The sequence below is a fragment of the Triticum aestivum genome, unplaced genomic scaffold, assembly GCF_018294505.1.
Source record: "Triticum aestivum cultivar Chinese Spring unplaced genomic scaffold, IWGSC CS RefSeq v2.1 scaffold79024, whole genome shotgun sequence".
Taxonomy (NCBI): domain Eukaryota; kingdom Viridiplantae; phylum Streptophyta; class Magnoliopsida; order Poales; family Poaceae; genus Triticum; species Triticum aestivum.
The window spans coordinates 1-2395 of NW_025227735.1; the positions used below are offsets into that span (position 1 = coordinate 1).

General features: G+C 40.7%; 1 protein-coding gene across 1 annotated transcript; it reads left to right on the plus strand.

Moving 5' to 3' along the window:
* The first annotated feature begins 6 nt into the window (after positions 1-6).
* Positions 7-1244, plus strand: LOC123172821 (uncharacterized). The gene is made up of 3 exons (XM_044589725.1): positions 7-225; positions 312-446; positions 555-1244. Exons 1-3 carry the CDS (start codon positions 58-60, stop codon positions 915-917), a joined length of 666 nt encoding a protein of 221 aa, XP_044445660.1. The 5' UTR covers positions 7-57; the 3' UTR covers positions 918-1244.
* The last annotated feature ends 1151 nt before the right edge of the window (positions 1245-2395 follow it).

Here is a 2395-nt window from a genome sequence, read left to right on the forward strand (position 1 = left end):
AGTTTCCCCGACTTATCCACGCAGTTTTTGAATTTTCCGCACCTCAAGCAGCTCAGCATGTACATGGTCACCATCTCGGACTTGTCTGCGCCGTCTCTGCATTTTCCGCTGCTCAAAGACCATTGTATGGGGACTGTCCGGGTAATCCGAGCACCTAAGCTGCAGGTATTTGGTTTGGTGTCAAAGGGCATATCCAAACTCCACATTGGAACCACGGTTTTTCAGGTAACAACACCCTTCTACAATCAAGCAATCAGAACTCACATGTTTGCAAGTTGTTTCTTCTTATTTTGGTTTGTCATTTTCTTCAGGAAATGATTGCCATCAGCGTGACAACCGCAATGCGCACCGTGAAGGTTTTGGTTATCGAATCTGTTGGCCCTAATTTTGATGCGGTAATTGGCTTCCTCAAGTGCTTCCCTTGCTTGGAGAGGCTGTATGTCATTGTGAGTAATTCATATTTGCTTGCTTTAATTGTCAACATCAGCATGATTCACTTGTGCTCTAATCCATTAACCAACTGCCTTTATGATATTTATTCTTTCCATCTCCAGTCGCGCCAATGCAATGAGATGAAAAATGTGCTAAAATATGACCCACTGGATCCAATTGAATGCCTCGAACTCCATCTCAAAAGAGTGGCGCCGGAGAACTACTTTGGCAACATGGCAGATGTTGACTTCGCCAAATTTTTCGTTTTGAATGCGAAAGTGCTAGAACAAATGAACTTCGCAGTACCTACTTGCCACCGCAACGACAAATGGAGGTCTGACCAACACAAGCTGTTACAAGTGGACAACAGAGCTTCTTCGGATGCTCGATTTGAATTCACAAGTGGTTATGGGTATAATGGCATCGATGACAAGCATACCCATGATTTATCAATGGCCGACCCCTTTGGGAGAACCTTGCTTTGATGCTGCTTGCAAATTCGGCGCCTTTCAGAAATGGCCCTTTTTGTAGTTCAAAGTAACCCTTCACCTCTAATTCTCTGTTCCGTTGTGCCTGAATGTTATTTAGTATCTTCTCTGTTGTAAGATGTAAGCTGTTTGCACCATCAGCTTTTGTACTGGCCTTAGAAGGGAGGAGCTATAATATTTGAATATTTCAGAAGTTATATTTTCTGTTTTGTTGTGCTTGAATGTTAGTATTTGACATATTTTCTGTATAGGTGCAGTGGTTTTTTCTTTCCTGTTTGATGTCACGTTGTAATATATTTACACTAGTTTAACTAGTGGTTGCTACTTTGCTTCTATACTGGCTTAAATGAAGGCAGCCCTATAATATCTAGTTTTCTGCCATGAATTGAACTTTGAAGTGCACAATGTCGCCAAACAGCAACCTCTCTACCTAATGATTGTCATCTATGGCTTATTTTTCATGTTGAAAAAGATTGTTATGTCAACAAATATGTCGATATTACAGAAAAAAGGTTGATGGAGATTGGTTGGTTTACTCAATGGAGTGAGTTCTTCCGTGGTGGTTTGGCAATGGAGCATCAGTTCAACCAAACCCCAGTTTGAAGCCATCGGTAAAGCATGTCCGAGATCTCAAATTTGCCGAGGAAAGCAGAGGACACAGAACTGGTTCTCATTCTTCATTTCCAACAAGCTGACAATCTTTTAAACTGTAAATCCGCTACTAAATCATTTTTATTTCGAGAAGCATAAGACATAAAGTTACTGCAGACAAAATTTACAGCGGGCATCAGTGCCGAACCATAAATTGAGAATAGGGAAAGCAGCAGCTCAAGCCTCTGGGTGCCAAGCAATTATTAACAAACTGCTTCATGTGACTTTTCTGGTAACTTGAGCATTCTAAATGGGGATGCATTATAAATGGAGTTGGTTATGAAAAATGGGAATGCTCCCAGTTTGAAAAAAGGGTTTGAAACAACCAGCAGGAGATTATGCGAGCAATTATTCAACGGATCCATGACCGCCTTTGTGTGTTTCCAGTTCTTCTAGCAGAGAGTACGAGAGTTTGTTGAGATGTATAAAAGCTGCAGAATAAAATCCAAGCATCACTTAGGAATATTAAACCATCTCCCGTTTCTAGCTGCACAAACTGAATATTGCAGTTAACTATTTTGGCACCACAACAGTGAATATTGTTGTTAACTATTTTGGCATCACAACAGCAGCAATCCACTCAAACCTGATTTTGATACATCACTGTGCACATCACAAAACAGAGCACCAATTCACTAAAAACAGAGTAGCAACAGGACAAGATACAGAGTGCATAAAAATCACTGTACACCAAACATAGTTAGAGCATACATGCAGATAAAGATTTCAGCTGACACAATGCTCACAAATGTAGCTTCTTGGATTGCTAGACCCAGCTTGGTAAAATAGGAAGAAGTGATACACAATAGCGTAGTAGATGCAGA